Below are 19816 nucleotides of genomic sequence, written 5' to 3' on the forward strand. Positions count from 1 at the left end.
CATCGGAGGTACCTGGCTCCAACGCATATAGGTGCAGACAAGGGTTTTGTTACCATGAAGGCACGGAGTGCTTCCTTTTTTTATACAGCTGCCTCCAACGTGTTATTTCAAAGTACAGCGCGAAGCGTAAATTCTTAACTAGTTATTGCTTTTACTTAGTCAAGACAGCGGCCGGGAATCAAAAAGGCACTTTTCCGCCCTGAGCCTTGCAAACCTTGCTCTTTAGAAACTACCCCTACTTCCCTGGAACAGCCGGGGCTTGCCCTAGCGGCTTGCAGGCACTCGGGGGGCGTGGAATGGGCTAGGCTGGGGCGGGAGTTTTCACTCGTTTGGCCATAGCCACGCCTGCGTCCGACTTCAGAGGCAGCTCCGGCGGTTGGCTCCTCCTAGGTGGCAGAGCTTGGCCGGGCTGCTCCTCCTTTCCTTCCTCAATCGCCGAGCCGAGGCCTGTCCAACTTCATTTGCTGTTTGCTGTCTGTAACTCGAGTCTGCTGCCGGCCGCGCTCCTGCTTCTCCATGGAGGATTATCATAAACCCGACCAGCAGACGCTGCAGGCCCTGAAGGACACGGCTAATCGGCTCCGCATCAACTCTATCAAGGCTACCACTGCTGCCGGCTCCGGGTAAGCCAAGCGGGGTTGGGCGAGGGCGGGAAAGAGGCAAGCAGTAGTTAATTCCTGCCGGGAAGCTACTCTCCTCTGCAAAGCCCTTAGGTATGAGGGATCTGGCTGTGTTTGAGGGCAGGTTGGTAAGAGGCTGAGCAGTAGGGCACATTAATCTGTTGAGGAAAGGGCTGCAACAACCAGGCTGTCTGATAAAATGCCTTTCATTTGCCTACAGACATCTGCTGGCTTCCTGTCTGTATAGGCACGTGGAAAAGGGAGAATGAGCTGAATGCATCTTTGCTGTAGGTGTAGGCCTTATGCCACTCCTCCTCATACAGAGCAGGCGGGTTGCTTGATCTTCCTGCAATAGTCCCTTGCCACTTTCAAGGCAGATGATGTCTATTCCAGTGTATCCCTTGGCATCCCTGTGGACAGGTAGCCTTGTACCATTTGCAGATGGGCTCACCACCTTGCTTTCTGCATAAATGAGAGCCCCCCTCCTTAGCTGCAATTCACTTTTTCTACTTCCTAGCACTGGGTCCTGCTCCTCAAGTAATTTATTGCACCGTCCCCTTGATTTAAGTTGAAAAAATTGTTTTGCTAGCTGTCATTCTTCCTTCAGCAAATGAGATTAACTGGGTGGTGGCGGAAAGTGCTGTCAACTGGCAACCCCTTCAGCATTTTGAAGGCAAGAGGTATTCAGAAGTGGTTTGCCTTTACCTGCCTCTGCATAGCAATCCCAGACTTCCTTGGTGGTCTCCCATCCAAGTACTAACCAGGATTTTTCTAGCTGTCATCCCTCCTTCTCCAGGTGGGGAGATTAACTGGGTGGTGGTGGAAAGAGCTGTCAAGTGGCAAGCCCTTAGGCATTTTTCAAGGTACGAAATGTTCAGAGGTGGTTTGCTATTGCCTGGTCCTGCTTTACAATCCCAGCCTCCTTTGGTGGTCTCCCATCCCAAGTACTAACCAGGGCTGACCCTGCTTGGCTTCCAAGATCTGACGAGATCAGGCTAGCCTGAGCTATCCAGGTCAGGGCAGATAATTCGGATTGATATGTGAAAAAAAAGATGTATCTGTTTGTTCTCTCTCTGCCCCCTCCCCAAACACCTCCCCCCACTCCTGTGCCACTTTCTTCTGCAAGTTTGTGCAGCTGGAGATTACTAAATATTTCTAAAGGGAATCTAACTATTGAAATCCATTGAGCTATGTGACATCACTCAAGCTGAATGAGTCTGCACTCTTAGCTAAACATTGAAGTTTAATTTTGTGGGGTGTGGCTGTGGGAACAATCACTAAATCTGCTGTAACTTGACCATTTGCATTTTCTTTGAAAAGAGGCTAGAGTGTTAGCCTGTTTGCTAGGATGCCAATCATCTACCATTCTTTTCTCTAAAACTAAACAGAAAAAATGTTGGGTATTTTCAGAGCAGAAGATTTTGTTTGTTCTAAAGGGTTCCGAATTTGGAATTGCAAAAGAAATTAAAGGATGCCCTTAGGACTAGGTTTTGAAATGTAGTTTTGAAATTATCTTTAGATGCCGGTTAAATTTTGTAATTCCTGCAGTGAACAAATCTGATGAAGTAATTACAAGCTGTCAGTTTCAACAGTAACCTATTTCTACAGTTTTCTTTTGGTTCAAAAAATCAATTTAGAATGTTTACCCTTATAGCAGAAGCTGTAGCCCTATCCACTTTCTTTTGCTGTGAACTTTCTTAAGTTTCCTCTGTAGGCAAAGTGGAGAGGAGGGTTTATGTTCGTCGTTTTTCTTGGTTGGTAACTCCAGGGAAGGGAGCATATTCTTTGTCACTGGCAGAAGTGGATATTATATTTGGAAAACTGGCTGAAAATCTTTTGTGCTCTTACATTCTGTAAATTCACTTGAATATAAAAAGGGAGTAAGTATGAACCCCCTAGTGAATGGAAAATGAATAAGGATTGTAATACATTTTAAATGTTTGTTGATACAGTTCAGGCTATATATTTATATATATATTGTTTGGGAATGGGGCTCACTGATGTAGACGATGTCAGAAGATGCTTTTAAATATTTGGTTCACGAGCTGATTTCTAACCGAGGGCAGCGTGGCTTGTTCCTTATTATGGGGACACTTTCTGACTGCTACGTGCGTGTGTGCACACATACAAAAGCTTTTTAGTAGCTGAGGGGAGTGCGAATGAAGCATTTCCTTTTACCGCACTGCTGCTGTCCGTTTTGATCATTTGTCTAGCACTTAAATGAGAAGGGTTCAGAAGGCATGAAATCATATTGAAAACTTGTATGAACACAGACTAGAAAGTGGTATAGGAGAAATGAAGGGATAATGTTAAGCTGATGCACAGCTCAAAAGTATTTATGCCCAAGGCTAAAATATTCTTTTTCATTTTGCATCCATCAGTCATAACTAATTGTCTACAGAATTTAAACTCAACCCAAGTGAGACTATTGCCTAATGTCTACGGTCTCCAGTGGACAGTTTATTCAAACCTCTGGACAGGGTTTAATTCTAGGCAGTGCCGACTACAAACACCAGAATTTGCCAGGCTTTGGTTATACTTCTTAGATGAGAAGAGAAACTTCTCCACATCTCATTCTCGAAAAATCAAGCCTCTTTCACAGTGATCACATTGTCAACAAATCACAAAATAAATGACTAAACTCTCTGTTCCATCGTTTTGTAGTGCATAGAACTGACTTTGAATAAAGACTCCTTTTATTTTATTTGTCAGAAAAATACTCTATGAATTTAAAACAGTTGTCACTTAAAGTGTAAGGAGGAAATTGGTAAGTTATTCTAAAGTTTGTGTGAATAACATTGCTGTTTTAGAGCACCCACAGCAGCCTAGTTGTGAATGGAATTATTATTATTTATAGTTTCTGCAACTTCCTTCCTAGCAAATGTGTATAGAATTACATTTGCAGCCTGAAAGATCTCAGCAGTAGAATACATCCTCGTGATAGAAAAGAGATCCAGGGATCAGTCTTGGAGTGTTTCCCTCTGGTTTAAGCCGTTGTGGGGCACCTTAATATGTTTTGGGCTAAGTTGTAGTTTAAACCCAGGCACAAAAAGAGCACAATGTGTTGGTTATACAAAGGACATTACATATTACATTTGTTTACATTTTAAGGATATGAAGTATCTGTACTTGACAATATGTTGTTGAATCCCCTTGTTTACCATTCATGCTCCTTTTTATTGTACTTATGCGCAGCAGGCATTAGTGAAATTCAGTAGACTTGCCATGCCTTTAGAATTGGAGGTGCATGTGAAGGACTTGAGGGACAGCAGAAAAGGGGCAAACTGAGCAGGAAAAATAATACTTCAGAGTGCTGTAGACTCAGTATAGCAGAGTTAGGAAATTCTGGGTAGGTGGAGACCACTGTAAGTAGGTCAACTCCATGGAATACGTGTTGGGCAGCACAGAGGTTGTAATATTCCAGACATTTTGAGCGTCTGTCACTACCCATGGGTGCAGCTGCCTGTTGATTTGGGATAGAGAAATTGAGTAGTACTGAATGGGGCAGGGGTGCATTTTGATGTTTTATGCCAGTGTTCTGTCATAGAGGGTATTGTGAAAAAGAAGAAAAGAAATAATCAGAAAACGCAAGAATGTGCTACACAGTGTGCAAGGCTAAAACTGCCCTAAGCAGGCAAGCGACCTTACGATGTTTCCCATTTATTGGTCTGTGATAATGTGGCAGCACACCTTGTATTTATTTGTAGCAGACAATATGGAACCGTTTGGAATACCCTGTGTGCCTTTGGGTAGGAGCTGGGCAGTCACAGTAACAGAGCTAGCAACTTAATATAGAGTTTTGCATCTCAGGCTGAACAGTGGTGATATGATGGTTTCATGAGAAAATTTGGACTAGGAGGCACTCCTACATACATGCACATTGTGTTTGCTATCATATATATGTGTGCCATATGTGCCGTACAGATGAATTTTGGCATTGCATATACAATATTTTATTAGCTCTCCTCCCATTTATGTGATTATATGTTTATTATGTTTTAAGTGTGTGTATGCATTCTAAGTGCTTTTTAACGTTAAACTTGAAATGTTTTAATGTTCAATACCTTGGAGATCCTGAATTGGGTGGAAAGAAGGCATAGCAATATTTAAATAAGATAAATAAGTAAATAAATGCAGGGTCAGTACTTGGAAGGGAGATCACCAAGGAAGACTTTGCAGAGAAAGGCAATGGCAAAAACCGTATTTGCTTCTCACTTGTCTTGAAAGCCCCTTGCTGAGGTCACCATAAGTTAGCTGCAACTTGATAGCACTTTACACACACACACACACACACACACACAATGTGGTCTGAGAGGAAAAGAGAGCTTGGGCTGCTAATTAATACCTCGATAAATATGCCAACCTAGTGTGCTATGGCAGTGAAAAGGCAAACTCTATGCTGGGGATTGTTAGGAAATAAATTGAAAATTGTAATAGCCAACATTACAGTGCCCCTTATAGATCTATGATTTGGACTACTTTGTGCAGTTTTGAGCTTTGTATGTCAAAAAGAGCATTGCAAAGTTGTAACAAGTACAGAAGAGAACAACCAAGATGATTAAGAGGTTGGAACACCTTTTCTTTGAGGGAAGGCTAAAGAGTCCCCAACTTTTCAGTTTGGAAAAGAGACAACTAAGGTTTAGAAAGTTATGTACTGGGTACAGAGAGTGAATAGAGAATATCTTTCCCTGTAAATTTGTTAAGATTATTTTGGTTAATATAATCTTCTAAATCTATTTTGTGAACCTGCTTATCTTCATATAATTTTTTATAGAACTGTTCCACGATTTGACATATCTCTTGTTTTTGAACTTTCTCTTTATTATTCTCATCTTTCGGGACTGATATTATTCTTTTGGCCTTTTCTTTTCTCATCCTATAGGCCAACCACCTTCCAGGTTTATTGGCATGCTCAAAATTTTTTTGTCTGGCATACTTCAATTTTATCTCCATCTCCTCCATGAGTAACAAGTTCAATTGGTGTTGAATTTCTTTTACCTTATTTGGAACTCATATCTTGTCAGTTGTTTTTTAAATTCTTTTCAGCTTCTCCAGCTTGTGACATTAGTTTTTGAAAATTTTCAGTTCTTTCTTTCTTTTTCTTGGCACTATATCTAATTGCAAGGCCCCAAAAATAAGCTTTAGCAGTATCCCAAACTACTTTCATCTTTACATCTTGCATTATGTTTTGTTTGAAAAAGGATTCCATTTCAGCCTTAGATTCTTTAAGAAAGTCTTTATTTTTCAGAATTGAGGTATTTAACCTCCATGATCTTCTCATTTGTGTACCTTTGAACTTTATCATTATAGGGCTATGGTCTGAGATAACTCTTGTTTGAATTTCTGTCTCAACTAAATCTTTAGCCAGATTTGTAGAAAGCAAGCACATATCAGTTCTTGACCACATTTGGTGACTAGGGGAATAGTAGGTAAAGTCTTTAGAATTTGGGTATCTTGTTCTCCATAGTCAACCAAATCCAATTCTTCTGCTAGTTTCCAAAAACTTATTGGCAATTGAAGACTTTTGCTTTTAATCTGTTTATGCGGTTTTTTGTCCATTTGTCTATCAGAGACTGCATAAAAATCTCCTATTAAACAATAGTCTACATATTCCAAATTTGATAATTTAAGATGTAAGTCTTGAAAGATTTCAGGTTTTCACGGCTGGTAACATCATTAGGGTTTGTAGAATCTTTCGGGATCAAGTGCCGTGTTCTACTGGAGAAAGTTTTCCTTCCAGACGTTTCGTTCTCAGCTGCGGAGAACATCCTCAGTGGCGTTGCAGCCGGAGCAGGCGCTCAGACCTTCTTGGCTGCTGTGCATTGTGCTCAATTCGGCATTGTGCTCAATTCGGCACCCCCTCACTCCCAGCTCCCTAGGCAACCGCCTAGTTTGCCTAGTGAGAGAGCTGGCCCTGGAAGGAGTCAGATGTGGCATTGAAAGTCACAATATTCAGAATCCAATGGGTGAACATTTTAATTCTCAAGGGCATTTTACTGCTGATCTAAAAATTGCAGTTTTCCTATGTAAGAATTTCTGAAGGAGAAATTTCCTGAATTAGAATTAGTTAAGAAGTTCAAAATAGACTATCCCCTAAGAATGTTGGATTGTGCACTCACTTTGGGTGCTAATGCCTTGCATATTGTAATTCCTACAGATGTTTATTATTTCTGCTATACCTCTGGAGCTTCCTTTTTGAGACTGTTTATCTTGTTTCTGTCAGACCCAGAGTCAAGGAAAGTTGAAGTTCAAGATCTTTATTCCAGCTTCATAGGCATACACATGCGTTGTCGGAACTGACCTCTCTTTCAGTTCCCCCAACTTATAAACCTTTGCCCTGACCATTATAATTCAAGCCAAAGCGTGCCAAGCAAAAGCGGGGGTTTTGCACGGGGTTTTTGCAAAGCTCTCATCACCACAGGGGCTCGCTCTCAGTTCATGGTTTGCATCTCCTCCAGCTCTTGCCCTTGGTTACATAGCAACTAGCCAATTCCCAGACATGCCATCCTCCCTCCAGATAAGCAGCAAGTTATAGTTATATCAAAGGCATAGCAAGTGCACCATAGCATTGAAGCACAGCCTAGCATTGTACAATTGAATGCACATGACAAGAGGAATAAGATGGAGTGTCTCTTGACAGTCTCATCCTGTACTTTCCTAGATTAAGTTATATATTAATCCAGTTTGGCCGAACAATAGATGGGAGGGGTCTTTACCCACTGTGCATGAACTGATTGCTGTTTTGATTGGATCCTATTTTCAACTGATTTATTTCTCCCCGACCTTTTTGTCATCATAAATGCATTGACCCAATGAATATATACTTAATACATCTGATAAAGTGAACTGTCACTCACTCAAGTTATGCTGGAATAAAATCTGTTACTCTTTACCACAGGAGTTCTATTTTAATTGGTAAGAAGATCACCATTCTCTCACAAGAGATGCAAATGAGCAGATAAAAAGCATTCCTAGTCACTGTTGCCTAGGTTTTCTGCTGGAGAAACTGTGACTCTAGGCAATGCCACATTCCACCACTGTCTCGGGTTCAGGTTTCTCTGCAAAGAATACTCATAATAAGACACAGCTGGTGGCCAAACTAAACATGATGGTGTCCATGGATGCCACCACCATTTTTGAAGAGATTTTTAAAAGCCACAAGTGTCCAATCCTGATTTTTAAATACCTTTAAAATGGTGACATTCACAGGTTAGGTCAGTGGACACTGTCGTGTCTCATTTGGCTCTTAGTAGGTGGTAAACAGGTTAAGGCTGATTAGATTCATGTGGTTTCTTTGCATTGTTCCTCTGGTTGAGTGCAAGTACCATTGCTTGATGTTGGTCACCACTCTTGAGGACTGTATATATTTTTTGTAGATTAAAATATAGATGTGTTACAGATGACTACAACTGTTTTACTGAAGCTCTTACCTAATGTATGCTATGAGGAAGGAGAAAAACAAGAAGAAAATTCTTGAAATAGCAGCACTTTACTCTATAGCAGAACCATCCTACTCCACTGAAGGAAGTAAGCTTGTTTTCATAATGTAATGTTGCAATAACTGGATTTACTCTTTTACGACATTAGGGAGGTTCCTGTTTTATTTCCCAGCTTCAAGTTCTCAGTGAAGTCAATGTATGAAGGAGAAAACAAAGACTAGCATTTCAGAAAGATAGGATAGGCAATTAAGAGGTGTGAACTGAAATGAACCATGCAAGAGTACGGTTTTGGCAGCTCATAGGTCTGCAATATGCTACTTCATTGCATTATTTAAACAGTATTATAATAATGGGAATAGAGTTGGAGCTGCAGTAAGGTCTAAGCTTTTACCAATCACTCCTGGTTTTTTTGTCTGTCTTTCCTAGCTAGTTGAAAGTAATCAATAGAATCAATGATTTGGGTGGCCCTGTGCAACCTGGGCCACAGTCAGAGGCTTCCTGGATCTCTAATCCATATCCCAACCACATTGTATTATTTGAATGGATATGAAGCCATATCCATCTTGAATAGATATGAAGCCATATCCAACTTGTTTATCCCATGGTGTGGTATATCTCGTGGTCATTCTGTCCTTTTGTTGCCAAAATTTTAATCTGCCCCCCCCCCCACAGTGTCATATGATTTTTAAAAAAACTTTCCAAAACAGCTGGGCCTTTCCAGATAAATATTTAGCATCAGACACTTGTATTTTTCAGTACCCTGCTAATGTACCTAATTGTTTCTCCAATTCTGCCAGCAAATTTGGCTAGACAGCTTGAGATCTGGTGCTGAATTTCCTCAAGTTCCTCAAAATTACAATCAGAACATCATCTTCTAGTCCAGTCCCTTGCTGCAAGACAGGGTCATCTGTCCTCTATCCTGTCCCTCCTCAGATTAACCTATTAATCACTGCTAGAATCAGACACAAAGTGTGCTTCAGAAAAGTACAAATAGCCAGGTACATTGCTGTATTGATGTGGTGAAAATTGAAAGACTGAAATTTAAACTTCCGTTTGGACTCTTTTAATAGGCCTTTTAATAGGCCTTTATGCCTGTCCAACCTAAAGCCATCCTGACTTTAGCCACCTAGAGTTATGTCAGACACACACTTGATGTGTCTACTGAGCCAGGATGTCATAGCTAAGCAGATAATTTGGTGCTGCATGAAAGCTCATTTCTCTTTTCCACTGTACTGTACTTCATATTAATCCTAGATGCCTTTAGTCCAGACATAGAGGTTTCCTTGACAGTTGAAGTCTGTGGCCTCCCAGCAGTCCCACACACCAATATCTATGGTATAATCCTGATTTTTCCTCACGCAAATGTCTCAAGATGGTGCATCAGGCAGCCATCAGTTTATTTATTTGACAGTGCCTGCAATTAATTGCTTTCATTCTATGACCACCTTAGACTGTGATGCAATAATCTGCAAATGTATCTTCGCAATATTGGAACTGACTAGTTTTTGTGTACTTTCAGGACAGCTGTGTGGCATGACTAGAAGTAATTATCTTCCATTCCTTTTGGCCAATTTTGCCTTTGCATAGTTATTTCCCCTACACCTGGTGCCTTTTTACTCACTCATCTGTACACGCTGAGCTGGCATCTTTGTAGCCCAGCTCTGTTTGCTTTAGGTGAGTAAAAGGGCTGCTGTGCTAATGCAAACAGTTGACTAGAACTAACAGAATTTGAGCATTAGAAGAAGAGAGATTTGATTTTCAAAAGGGGAAAGAATGACTGCTGTGGCTTTGGAGGAATACTTTTATTTGACAATAAGCTGCAAGAAGGGCTTCAATCTTTATTTTGCTTGAATGGAATTCTTTTAAAACTTATTTTAAATCCTTAGCAATGCCATTTACAAATGCATACGAAAGAGATGGAATCATATATTGCCAGTAACCAAAACTGCTAAATCCTTAATTTAGTAGAAATGCAAATATAATGCACTAAACTTTGGAGTATAGCTTGTCTTGTGAACTATTTATGAAAGGAATCTGAACTGTAGCAGATAAGCTTTGCTAAGGTTTGCTACTACAATACTACCATTCTTTTGAAGACTTTACTAAAGACTTCCACACCAGTACCAATGAAATCTGTGGATATGGTATGGCAGCCACGTTTAGTATTCTACAGTGTTCAGTAATCTGTAGTCTGATTGTAATTGAGAAAATTCAACCCCCTGAAGCCAATTGAGCATACTGCCTAGTAATCTTGGCTGCAATTCAAAGCACGGTCCTGATTTTCCTGCATAGAGTAGCTAAATGTTTAGTATTTTATTATACCAAATGGCAGCATGACTTTGTTTTTTGAGTTAATATAACTTAAACCTAGCAGTCTATTGTCATATGACAATGAGCGCCAACTTGCTGTAGTGGTTAAGAGCACTGGGATGTAATCTGGGAGAATCAGATTTTGATTCCCCTTTTCTCCACATGAAGCCAGCTGGGTGACCTTGGGTCAGTCACAGTTCTCTCAGAACTCTCTCATCCCCACCAACCCACAGAGTGCCTGTTGCTGGGAGAGGAAGGGAAGGTGATTGTAAGACACTCTGAGACTCCTTTGGGTAGTGAAGAGTGGGATATAAAACCAACTTTTCTTATGTATAAAATACTAACAAAATTATGGGCATCTCTTGCAGGGAAGAAAACAAAATTAACCACATTCCATTTTGCTGTAAAATAGTTTTGCATTTTTTTGTATCTTCAAATGTTGCTTTATTCTTTTTAATTATTTTATTTTCTATATGTTCATTAATAGGTTTTTGTAAGTCTTTTTCTCCAGAGAAGCAGTTCTTTAGCAAGATGGTTAAGTATAAACTTTCTAAGATTTAACAAATGAAAGCCTTGAACAAGCATGTAAGGCTTACTGATTAACTGAGATGTGTAAATATTTACTAATACAAGTGTGAGTCATGATTTAAACCTAATTATTTTAATTCCTAAAGTGCAAGTACTTACTAAGGGATGAACACTAATCCTTTACATCACGTGTTGCATGTATTTTAAGAGAGTGTTAACAAAAGTACTATTTTCAAAGGACTTGTATTGGAATGAGAAATAATATGGTACCTTGTTCAGAAATGTATTATGAAGACATGAGTTCCATTGATGTTTCATAGATTTCACATTATTTGTTTTAAAGTACTAATCTGCATAATAAATATAGGAATTAGACAAATGGAAGAGAATTGGGCCCTGTGCCATATTCAAACAGGTGTGCTCTATAAGTAGGGATTCTGGTAGTTAAATATTTTTAAAAGCTGATGGTTCATAATATAGACTACTACAACTGTCTGATCTGTCTCTGTTCCATTGAAATAACATCAGGTTAGCCACATTACCTTCAGTAATGAGTGGCTAAATGTGCTTTTTTCTTTTTAATGAGGATTAATACACTAGGGAATTCTTAGAAATGTGTAGAAGTTGAAAGTTCAAGGTGGTAAGAGTTTAAAGGAGATGTTGAATGTAGGCAGAATTATGGCAAGAGTCAGGGTGGAAAGGGGGAAAATGTTTAGAACCCCAATCCATAAACACAAATAAAGCAAAACACAGTAGAAGATTCCAAACAAAACAATAAAGCAACTGTGTAGCCAAAACAAATCACTTAAAAAAGTTTACTTGAAAAACTTTCTATATAAAAGTATCCTATGCAATCCAAAGTGCCAAAAGGCACCACATAAGGAGTGCTGCGATACGCCGTGTCACAGGCATCCTCTGAATACGTTTCCACCTTTCCATTCATGTTTGAAACAGCCTTGGTTTGACCACACCTTAGTGGTTTTTTACAAGTTTTTGGACTTCAAGACTATTTATGTGGTTCCTTTTGGCACTTTGGACTGCATAGGATACTTTTGTATAGAAAGTTTTTAAAGTAAACTTGTTTAAGATAGTAAGTTATTTGTTTTGGCTACACAGTTGCTTTATTGTTTTGTTTAGAACCCCAATCCAGCAACAACAAACAAGTCACTTTATAAAGATAGGTATAGTCTTTTACAAATCTCCTAAATTTGATGGTTTTAAAGTAGAAAACAAAAGTTGCTTGTAGTCACACTGGTCCAAAATTAAAATCCAAATCCAAAACTCAATCCACTTAATACCCCTACTCTACTCTCTACCTCATACTACTTAACATATTAGTTCTAAACAGATTACTAAAATAGAAAAAGCTAGACCAATTTGAACTGCTATGAAAATCTGTCACAAACACATAAAATTTCACAGCTCAAAGAGTGATAGGTCTGCTATTCTAATAAGATAGGTAATATCTCCATATGATCTATATTTTGGAGTAAAGGAAGAATTAAAAGATCTCTAGGCTCAGAGAATTAATTACATTCAAAAGGCACATAATACAGAGCATCTACACTACCTGCACCTGTTGCCTACTCTATCAGAAAATGCTATCTTAAGATACCGCCCTTGCAAAACTCTAAATGTCATTAGGGTGTGCCAGTATAAAAGTATGCCTTTACTGAGGAATAGTCAAATATGCAGTTATCAGGAGGCTCTCCAGGTAGAAGAATACCAGCAAACTGAGTAGAATAAACACCTCTTGCTCTAAAGATTGTAGGTATAATTATAATCATACTTAAATAGATGTTTCTTAATCATTCACATAGCTTCCTGTCTGGTAACTGAATGAATGGAATCCAATAAATGACTGAGGAGCTGAAGTCATTGCTCACAAATTTATCTCAGTGGTTGGGGCTGATTGGAGGCATAATACCTTTTATTAATACCACACAAATAATACAAAACAGTGTGCAAGTTTTTTGGTTCTCCAGAGTTCTTCCATAGATTGGATGTTATAAAATAAACAAGAGGTGGGGCGGGGGCATGTTTCAGGCCATGATTTGCAAGCCTGTATTCATTTATTTGCTTAATGCTGGCAGGTAAGTATATATAGAACCCCTTTGGTGTTGATTCCTAGTTTAATTTAATTTAATTTAATTTTTAGATTTATACCCTGCCCTTTCACGCATGCAGGCTCTGTGAGAAAGTGAAAACAGTGTGTCTCTTCTTGTTAGGGCATATAGTGGTGGTTTCCGCACAGGGGCGGGCTTGCATCGTTTTCCTGTTGCTGGTGCGTTTTCTGCAACAGGACTTCTGTTTGGCAGGTTTCCCTGCTATAGTCCACCAGCAGTGGCCACTCCTTCTCCTGGGTCTCTGGGACTTTTACATTTTTTAAAAAATTGTCCCCCAGAGTAGAATTGTATCAGTATAATGCTATAGCTATGTGTGTACCAGATTATCTGAATTTCCAGCTTTCATTTTTTAAAAAATAAGTTAAATTCCCTTGCACTGAAGATATATAATTTTCTCCTTATATCTTTCAACAGAAGGGGCTAGCTAGAGACTCAGACCCTTTTCAATAATAACTTTAATTACTGGCTGCTAGTGGAATTTATTTACTTGTTCATACAAACCTGCTTGCATTTTCAACCTCTTAGTTGTGTTTCTGAATCACTGTAGTGTGCTGTTTAAAGTGTCCATAGCACTTTCTACAGTGCTGCTTTCCCCCTGTCCTATTTCACTGTGCAGTTTTCCTCATACTTTTTTTAACATTCTAAGGTGAGTGCTATAGCACTAAGCTGCAATAGCAATTCAGTGCTATATAGTGGCACCATTGAAAGGCATTGACTCCATTGAGTTGATGCATCTCAATGGTGCCACTATCGCGCTCACCTTAGAATGTTTCTTTAAAAAGTCTGAGGAAGATTGCGTGGTGAAAAAGGGTGGTGTACAAAAAGTAGCCCCGTGATGCAGAGTGGTAAGCTGCAGTCTTGCAGTCCAAGCTCTGCTCATGATTTGAGTTTGATCCCAGCGGACGTTGAGTTCAGGTAGCCAGCTAAAGGTTGACTCAGCCTTCCATCCTTCCGAGGTCAATAAAATGAGCCCAGCTTGCTGGAGGTAAAGTGTAGATGACTGGAGAAGGCAATGGCAAACCACCCCGTAAAAAAGTCTGCCATGAAAACGTCATGATGCATCGTCACCCCAGAGTCGGAAACGACTGGTGCTTGCACAGGGGACTACCTTTACCTTTTTACAAAAAGCAGCACTGTTTGAAATGAACATAGGTTTTCAGAGATGACTCATTCATGGAAAGAAATTTGCTGTATGAAAACCCCTGTCCCTGTATCTCTTTACTTGAAATCAGGCCAACAATTAATAACATCCAGTTTAGAATGGTAATTTGAAAAGGGCATAATAATAATTATGATGATGATGAAATCTGGGAATTCCAAGAACCTGGTTTACACATTGATATAAGATTAAGTTGATATGGTATTCTAAGGCTAATTAAAAAAAAAGCTCTGTGAAAACAGGAGAGGAAATGGCTGCTGCAGGAACAAGGTTAGAGAAAATGGCTGCCATCTGAATTTTCTCACCTACACATCAGCCAATCCTGTCTTTACTGCGATCTTTCCCAGAAATATAGAGCAAACCCCAAGAGGCCCCCAAATGCGTGATGCTGCTGCAGGGAAGCAGGAATACAAAAATGCTTCAGAAGAGCATGAAATCCAGGGCAGATAACCCATGCGTAAATGATTTAGGATGTATGGAATTAGAAACCAAAATGTTTGACATTTAGTAAGTCAGTCATGGCTTCTGCTAAACAAAATCTTATTCTTTCATGTCCTGGAATACCTCAACAATTTGCCCTCTGAAGCAGAAAGAAGCACTTTTCGTCTTCTGCTTCTTTGAAAGATGTACTGTGTGGCATCTGCAGTACAGAACATAACTGTATTTTCTAACTGGTTTACAGTCCAAATGGGAAATGTGACTCCTTTCAGTAGCAATAATTTAATATTTTTTAGAATAAATAAATGAAGAGATTAGGTTTGTGTCAATGTATTGTCGTAGCTTTCAATTTTTCTGCTGGTAGTTTGGTAGGAACATATATAAAATTTAATCTCCAGTTTTACGTTCTGTTTCAAAACTTCTGTGAATATGTAAGTCACATAAAACCTTGCCTGTGTCTTTCCTTTCTTTGCAAAATGCTTAAGAGTATTGTCCAGGCCAATGTATCTGCTTATGCCTCTGCTTGAGATGAAGCTTTCCTCTAATTAGAAATTAATAAAAAGCAGTTTCAGTTGTGTGCTGCATAGACTCCATTGGCACAAGAACTGCTGAATCTGATGACTTACCATGCTATTAGGGCAGACTGAAGGCTACTCAGGCTGTCCTATTGCTATAAGTTATGTTTTAGTGTCTACTTTGGACAAGACAGTTGCCCTTCTCAAACTGCCTTTGTATTTCATTTTAGTAACTGTTTGCTAGTGGATTTTTTCCTATCATTTCAGACAGGCTCATTTTAGTAACTGGCTGCTAGCGGAATTTATTTGTTCATACAGACCCACTTGTGTTGTGTTAGCAAAGCGTGGTTGAGTCACTTTTGAGGAAAACTGCTTTTTTCTGTTTTCTCCCCCTTTATCGCACTTCTGAATCACTGTGGTGTGCTGTTTAAAATGTCCTTAGCGCTTCCTTCAATGCTGCTTTCCCCGTCTACCCTTTTTTGCCACACGATCTTCCTTGGATGTCCTCAGTGGAGTCAAGATATCTCAGTGGTGCTGCTATAGCACTGAAGTGCTATATTGGTTTAGTGCTATAGCACTCAACTTGGAATGGTAAAAAAAATTTTCTGACGAAGATCATGTGGCAAAAAAGGATGGGGTGGGTGGGAAAGTGACGCTATTTGAAATGACCATAGCACTTCAGAGATGGCTCATTAATGGAAGGAAATTCACTGTATGAAACCCCTGTCCCTTTGTTGCTTTACTCAAAATTGGGCCAACAATAAATAACAACTCGTTTAGAACTGTAATGTGAAAAAGGATGATATGACATCTAGTCTCTTGGCTTAATACAGCTAACTGACACTAAGATGGAGGCGGATAGGAATTCTCATATATGTTTCTAATGGCATGTTATTTCCTCGTTGAATGCTCAAAGATGGCACCAGCAATATTTTGCTGATAGGAATGTGACCTGATACAACAGGTTATGGTTATAATGTTCCATGTGCTTTGACTTGCAGCCACCCGACATCATGTTGCAGTGCTGCAGAAATTATGTCTGTGCTGTTTTTCCATACCATGAGATACAAGCCACAGGACCCCAGAAATGTTAACAATGATCGATTTGTTCTTTCTAAGGTAAGAGTGAAATCTTTTCATGCAGTACTCCCATGGGCTAACACAAATGGAGTCCTTTTTTAAAAAAAACCTCAGCAACTTTTTTCCTTCCACTTGAGTGTGAGTTTCCTCAGTGTAACTTTCATACTAGAATGTGAAAAACTGAATGTCTGTGCAGCCCTCCATTCAAAATCTGTGTCCTGACAGCTGCTTGATTGTACACTGGGTCCTGTTCAGGCAATACTTCCCAGTTCTACTTCAAGGAGAGGAAGTGTGGATGTTGCACTTCTTATGTGGTGAAAACAGATTGCACCAGGAGATTGTGTTGGTTCTAGATTGCAGGGTCAAAGGAATCCTTTATTTAAATAATTGCACAGTCTCTTGCTGTAGATGCTCATATGTCCCATGCAGTGTTCCCTCTAAGCTGAGTTAGTGTGAGCTAGCTCACAGATCTTTAGCCTCTGGCTCACACATTTTTGTCTTAGCTCAGAAAAAATGGCCCCAAAGCAAACTAATTTATGCAACAGCTCACAACTTTAATGCCAGTAGCTCACGAGGTAGAATTTTTGCTCACAAGACTCCACAGCTTAGAGGCAGTATTGGTCCCATGGTATGTTTTTGTGATGTTTGCCATTCAGAATACAAGACATCCCCATGTTCTGTCAAACTACTTCTTTCTTCTCCTGTCAATTTAGTGCCCACTGTACCCTCTTTTACTCTAGAAGGACTCCTAGGAACTGTTACTTTTCTGTATAGTATCTAGTGTCTAATAATAATAATAACAATAAATTTTAATTTATATCCCGCCCTCCCCGCTGAAGCAGGCTCAGGGTGGCTTACATGACATAGTGCATTGTACCATGATACAACAATAAAATTCAAAGCAATTTACAATTAAAATACAATTACATAAAACAGCATTTAAATTAATAATTTAAATTACAATATAACATAAAATGGTGCTACAGTCTTAATATGCATATGAACACAGTTTTTGTAGTGATGGTGCAATGGTTCCACCTTAAAAGGCCAGTTGAAAGAGGATGGTTTTACAAGCCCGACAGAACTGATTAAGGCTCCGTAGGGCCCGTACCTCCTCTGGTAGCTGGTTCCATTATTGGGGTGCTGTTACCGAGAAGGCCCGCTCCCTTGTCGCTTTTGGTTTGTCTTCCTTTGGCCCAGGGATTTTCAGCAGATTTTGTGAGCTAGATCTCAGTACTCTCTGGGGAACAGAGAGTGTTTTGTCCTCAATAAATAAATGGTATTTCCACAGCTTTGCATGCTACTTTCTTTCATTTTTCTGAGATGCTTTTGAAATATGCTTTTAGTAATATATTATTTTAAGAATTGAGGTTTTTTTCCCAATTTCACTGTAGGGTCATGCAGCACCAATCTTGTATGCTGTTTGGGCAGAAGCAGGTTTCCTCCATGAATCAGAATTGTTAAACCTGAGGAAAATTGATTCCATTTTGGAAGGACACCCTGTGCCAGTGAGTGTTACACCTCTATAGCTAATGTGTAATAGAACATATCCTTATGAACTGGGAAGTTTGTACATGTTTTATACTAATTCCTGCATGCCCTGTATAATTTATCTAAGACAAGCTAATCCAAGAAGATGCTAAAATGATTTGTAAATGAAAGTAAATTGCTTTCAGTGAAGAAAGTAAATAAAATGTAAAGCAGTAATTTAGTTGGTTGATACATGTCTGTAATTTGATTCATATTACACTGACAAGTCTTTATGAACAATTCTTGAGTACCAAGTTCTGCTGTCTCCAGATCTTGCCATCCTTGGGCTCTGGAGGCCTTGGAGGAACTCACAGAGTTTGATCTTCATAGTCATCCTCTTAACTCCAGTAGAACAGCAAATTAATTAAATTAAATTGGATGGACTTTGGACTACTTTGTTTTAAGGGAAGGGGTCACTGGGTACTTTAGTACTGTGTAGTCTCAGTTTTTTCTGTGAAAGTAGAAATAGTTGTTCTTCATACTGCGGAGTCAGTTCCTATCATATGCTTTCTTTATTCATTGTTATGTAGGATTGTAACTAGTGCAATGATATGGCTTATTAGTGTTCTGATAAATAAATATAGAAGGCAAATGTTCTCACTGGGAACTATTTCATCTCAGAGCTTGTGGAGGTTGTAGTACTAAGATTCTAGAACAGACATGTGCATAACTGGACTGTTCTCATAATACCTTGAAGCATTCCAAAGTAATGTTTGTTCTAACTGTAAATAGTTTTAGCTTGTTGATTGGCCCTTGTGTAAGATTGCCTTTGTTCTCTATAGGGCCAACCAAGGCAGTTAAGCAGAAGTTCAATAAAATCACATATTAACATTTTTTTAGGAATTGGTTGTTTTAGTTTATTTTAAAAACAGCTACCAAATCACATTAATAAGAGCAGTAAATAATCATCAAATAAAACGGGTGGAAAAAATAGTGATCCGCATTCAAAGGCCTTCTGGAATAAAAAATTTTTCGAGGTCCTCCAGGAGACATGAAGAGATACTGGCTCCCTTCACATTCCTGTTCTAAACCGGATGTTATTCATTGTTGGCCCAATTCCAAGTAAAGTGATATAGGGATAGGTCTTTCATACAGTGATTTTCCTTCCATTAATGAGCCATCTCTGAAGCACTATGGTAATTTCAAATGTTACTGCTTCCCCTCCCCCTGTCTTTTTTCACTGCATGATTTTCCTCAGACTTTAAAAATATGTTGTAAGGTGAGTGCTGTAGTCCTCACCTTAGAGCATTTTAAAAAGTCCAAGAAAGATCGTGCAGTAAAAAGAGGCCAGAGTGGGTGGAGGAGAAAGTGTCATTGTAGGAAGCACTATGGACATTTTAAACAGCACAGGGTTTGATATGTGTGGGAAAGAACCCAGATTGTTTAAGGCTTTAAAGGTATAGAAAACAAAACATTGAATTTTTCTGAGAAATGAACTAGAAGCCAGCATAGTTGGAAAAGCACTGGTTTGATATGTTTGTTGTGATAAAACCTAGCTAGGACTTGAACAGGTGTGTATTAAGCCATTTGAAGTTTCCAGGTGTACCAAAATCTGAGGGTCTCCAGAATGAAAGTTCTAAGGCTTAATATGGGTGGTCTGAGATCGTAAATGTTGAGTTAACCCATGTCAGAAGAAGGCTTTAATCTTGCTTTGCTACACTTGAGTATGTTGATAATAGATGCCTATCACTGTCAAATCTGTTGTCCAATCCTGATAATGTGTACTTGGAAATAAGCACAACTGAGTTTAGCGGGGCTTACCTCCATGTCAGTTTGTATATGATTTCAGCCTGAGTGTTTGTGATACAATCACTGTTACTCAGAGGGGAAGTCCCATCTGAAAATCAAGCAGGCAGGACTAAAATTCCAAACTTCCTGTCTGCTCAGTTTGTCGAATGGTTTAATTAGTATTTTAGTATAGATTCTTCTTTGGGATGTACTGAACTGAGGTAAGTGAGTGATTCTGCACGTGAAACAGGAGGTCTAGAAGAATTTTAGTCCTGTGTCCTTGATGAACAGATGGGAATCACCCATGTCAAGATGCCCTCCCTTCCTTGGAGCAAAAGGAACC

At 39.3% G+C, this 19816-nt stretch overlaps 1 protein-coding gene across 2 annotated transcripts in view; it reads left to right on the forward strand.

Annotated features, from left to right (window-relative positions):
* Positions 1-376: 376 nt before the first annotated feature.
* TKT (transketolase) overlaps positions 377-19816 on the forward strand; it is a 44594-nt gene continuing 25154 nt past the window's right edge. The window contains exons 1-3 of one of the 2 annotated variants that reach the window (XM_060239806.1): positions 377-623; positions 16137-16254; positions 17610-17723. In XM_060239806.1, the coding sequence (XP_060095789.1) occupies positions 517-623; positions 16137-16254; positions 17610-17723 (339 nt within the window). In that variant the 5' untranslated portion in view covers positions 377-516. Of the gene's footprint in view, positions 624-10861; positions 10904-16136; positions 16255-17609; positions 17724-19816 lie in introns of those variants that run through there. The other variant, XM_060239807.1, reaches the window with a different exon arrangement.

Source organism: Heteronotia binoei, chromosome 5 (assembly GCF_032191835.1).
Source record: "Heteronotia binoei isolate CCM8104 ecotype False Entrance Well chromosome 5, APGP_CSIRO_Hbin_v1, whole genome shotgun sequence".
NCBI lineage: Eukaryota > Metazoa > Chordata > Lepidosauria > Squamata > Gekkonidae > Heteronotia > Heteronotia binoei.